Source organism: Corvus brachyrhynchos, unplaced genomic scaffold (genome assembly GCF_000691975.1).
Source record: "Corvus brachyrhynchos isolate BGI_N302 unplaced genomic scaffold, ASM69197v1 scaffold182, whole genome shotgun sequence".
NCBI classification, from domain to species: domain Eukaryota; kingdom Metazoa; phylum Chordata; class Aves; order Passeriformes; family Corvidae; genus Corvus; species Corvus brachyrhynchos.
Genome location: NW_008236807.1, coordinates 542,872 through 546,129, shown reverse-complemented (window position 1 = coordinate 546,129; position 3,258 = coordinate 542,872). Strand labels below are relative to the sequence as shown.

At 55.3% G+C, this 3,258-nt stretch overlaps 1 protein-coding gene across 1 annotated transcript in view; it reads right to left on the bottom strand.

The window, feature by feature from the left end:
• The window catches only part of ASB13 (ankyrin repeat and SOCS box containing 13), a gene marked incomplete at its 5' end in the record, with an annotated part of 6,124 nt that extends 3,922 nt beyond the window's left edge, over positions 1 to 2,202 (bottom strand). Inside the window, 3 exons of the mRNA XM_017727973.1 lie at positions 1 to 119; positions 1,167 to 1,317; positions 1,984 to 2,202. The exon at positions 1 to 119 is cut by the window's left edge and continues 10 nt beyond it. Of these exons, the coding sequence (XP_017583462.1) occupies positions 1 to 119; positions 1,167 to 1,317; positions 1,984 to 2,202 (489 nt within the window). The remainder of the gene's footprint in view (positions 120 to 1,166; positions 1,318 to 1,983) is intronic.
• Between the last annotated feature and the right edge of the window lie 1,056 nt (positions 2,203 to 3,258).

Sequence of the window (3,258 nt, the reverse complement as noted above, 5' to 3'; positions counted from 1 at the left end):
CTTGGCGCAGTGCAGGTGCTGCCGGGCACAGGCCACGTGCAGCGGCGTCCCAAAGTGGCAGTCGTGAGGCCCCAGGTTGGCACCGACGTCGATGAGGAGCTGCACGCACTCGGAGCTGCCTGCGGCACGGAGAGGAGCGGGAATCGCGGTGGAAAAGGGGGGATCGGAGTTAAAACGGGGAAAACCGGAGTTGGAACGGGGGAAATCCCAGTGGAAACGGGGGAAATCCCAGTGGAAATGGGGGAAATCAGAATTAAAATGGGGAAAATCCCAGTTAAAGCGCGGGAATCGGAGTTAGAGGGGGAATCCTGGTTGGAGCGGGAGAATCGGGAGTTGAAATGGGGAAAATCGGAGTTGAAATGGGGGAAATCCCTGATAAATGGGGGAAATCCCAGGTAAAATGGGAGAAATCCCAGTGGAAATGGGGGAAATCCCAGTTAGAGCAGGGAAATCCTGGTTAGAGCGGGGGAATCTCAGTGGAAACGGGAAAAATGGGAGTTAAAATGGGGGAAATCGGAATTAAAATGGGGAAAATCCCAGTTAAAGCAGGAGAATCGGAGTTGAAATGGGGAAAATCCCAATTAAAATGGGGGAAATTCCAGTTAAAATGGGCAAAATCCCAGTGGAAACAGGGGAAATCGGAGTTAAAATGGGGGAAATCCCAGTTAGAGCAGGGAAATCCTGGTTAGAGCAGGAGAATCCCGGTGGAAATGGGGAAAATTGGAGTTAAAATGGGGAAATCCCAGTTAAAATGGGAAATCTGAGTTAAAACAGGGAAAATCCAAGTTGAAATGGGGGAAATCCAAGTTAAAATGGGAAAATCCGAGTTAAAACAGGGAATTCCAAGTTGAAACCGGGAAAATCCAAGTTCAAACAGGAAAATCTGAGTTCAAACTGGGAAAAATGAGTAAATGGGGGAAAATCCGAGTTCAAACAGGAAAATCCGAGTTCAAACTGGGAAATCCGAGTTCACCCAGGGGGAAAAAAACCTCTGCCATTTCCCACAAAACCTCTGGAAATTCCCCAAAACCCTCTGACATACCCACAAACCCCCCGGGAACGCCGGCAGCGCCCGCACGATTCCCACCCAAAGGAAGCCACGTGGGGCTTTCTCCCCGAGCTCCGAGGCGCGGCTATCCATGGAAAAGCTGGGATTTGGGATTTACCGTTCATGCAGGCCTCGTGCAGGGGCGAGGCCGTGAACAGCGGGGGGTTCACGCGGGCGCCGTGCGACAGCAGCACCCGCACGCACTCGGCGCTGCCCGAGGAGCAGGCGTCGCACAGCGGCGTGCTGCCGTCGATGTTCCGGGCATCCACCTGCGGGAAAGGCCGGGAAAACCTCGCCTGGGATTCACGGCATCGTGGAATGGTGGGAATGTTACGGTCGGGAAGGGATTTCTGCACGTCATCGTGGAGTTCGGGTGAAGTCAGCATTGCACCGTGTCGCCAGGTGCCACATGCACAGGGATTTGGAATTCCTTCGTGGATGGGGACTCCACCCCTGCCCTGGGCAGCCCATTCCAATGCTTTCCAACCTTTTCCATGGAGAAATTTTCCCTAAATCCAATCAAAACCTCCCCTGGCCCAGCCTGAGGCCGTTCCCTCTCTCCTGTCCCTGTTCCCTGCGAGCAGAGCCCGACCCCCCCGGCTGCCCCCTCCTGTCAGGGACTTGTGCAGAGCCACAAGGTCCCCCCGGAGCCTCCTTTGCTCCAGCCTGAGCCCCTTCCCAGCTCCCTCAGCCACTCCAGCCCTTTCCCAGCTCCCTCAGGAATTCTCCAGCTCCTTTCTCCCTTCCCTGGACGTGCTCCAGCCCCTCCAGATCTTTCCTGGAGTGACAACCCACAACTTGGCCATCAGGGCAAATCTACCCAGAGCCTCCCCCCGATTTTAGCTCTGCAGCTGACGGCGTAACCCCGATCCCACCAACAGCTTCCAAACACCAATCCAGAGGAATTCCCGGCTGGATCAGAGGCGGATGCACACCTGGGCCCCCGCATCCAGCAGCAGCTTGACGCACCGGGCCCTTTTTTGCGTTGTCTGTGCGAGGGGGCTGAGGGAGTCGTAGGTGACGGCGTTGACGCAGGCGCCGCTCTCGATGAGCTGCTGCAGCTGCAGGAGTTCCCCTCTGCGGGCGGCCTCGTGCACCGGCGTGCGGTCGGCCCAGAAAGCTGGAAAAGAGGGGGGAAAAAAACATCCAGGAGTTCACAAAGAAAATCAAGGATATGGATAAATGGGGATTTGGTATCCTGCGGGTTGGGTAACGCGAAGGAATTTCTGGCTGGGAGGGGTTGGAATGGAATTCCTGGAGATGTGGTTGCTCCATGCCTGGAATTGTTGCAGGACAGGTTGGGTGGGGCTTGGAGCAGTCTGGGATAGTGGGAAGGTGTTGGAATGAGATGGGTATCCAACCCTTTCAACCCAAATTATTCCATGAATCTGTGGAGCTCTGGATTCCTGCAGGAGCGTGGGATGGCTGGAAGGAGAGGGAACTGGGATCAAGGATCATCCCAGCCCACCCCAAAAATACCTTCCCAAACTCTGGATTCCTGGAAGAGCATGGGATGGACGGAAGGAGAGGGAGATGGGATTGAGGAGCATCCCACCTCAAAAATACCTTCCCAAATTCTGGGTTCATGGAGCAGCATGGGACAGCTGGAATGAGAGGGAACTGGGATCAAGGATCATCCCAGCCCACCTCAAAAATACCTTCCCAAATTCTGGGTTCATGGAGAAGCATGGAATGGCTGGGAGAGGGAACTGAGGAGCATCCCACCTCAAAAACACCATCCCAAAAAGTCCATGGAGCTTGGAAAAATGAGTTCCCACCTCTGCTGGACACCTGGCACAGGCCGAGGCCGGTTGGTCACCATTAGGTGCCAACGTCACCTCCCTTCAGGGGGGTTTTGCTGCTGAGGCAGCAGTGAGCAAAACCAGCTCCGAGGGTTCAGGAATCCTCTCCATAAAAATAAAGGGAATTCTGAGTCCCAGCGTTTTCACAGCACGGGCTGTGCAGCGTTTTTCCTTGGCTTGTTGGATCCTCGTTCCTTGGCCAATCTCCTGGGCAGGAGGGTTCTCCTTGCCTGGATTTCCTCGTGGTTTATGGCAGGAGAAGCAAATCCAAACGAGGATGGAGAGTTCAGAGCCCCCTCCAGGACCCGAAAGGGCTCCAGGAGAGCTGCAGAGGGACTGGGAACAAGGCATGGAGGGCCAGGAGCCAGGGAATGGCTTCCCAGTGCCAGAGGGCAGGGCTGGATGGGA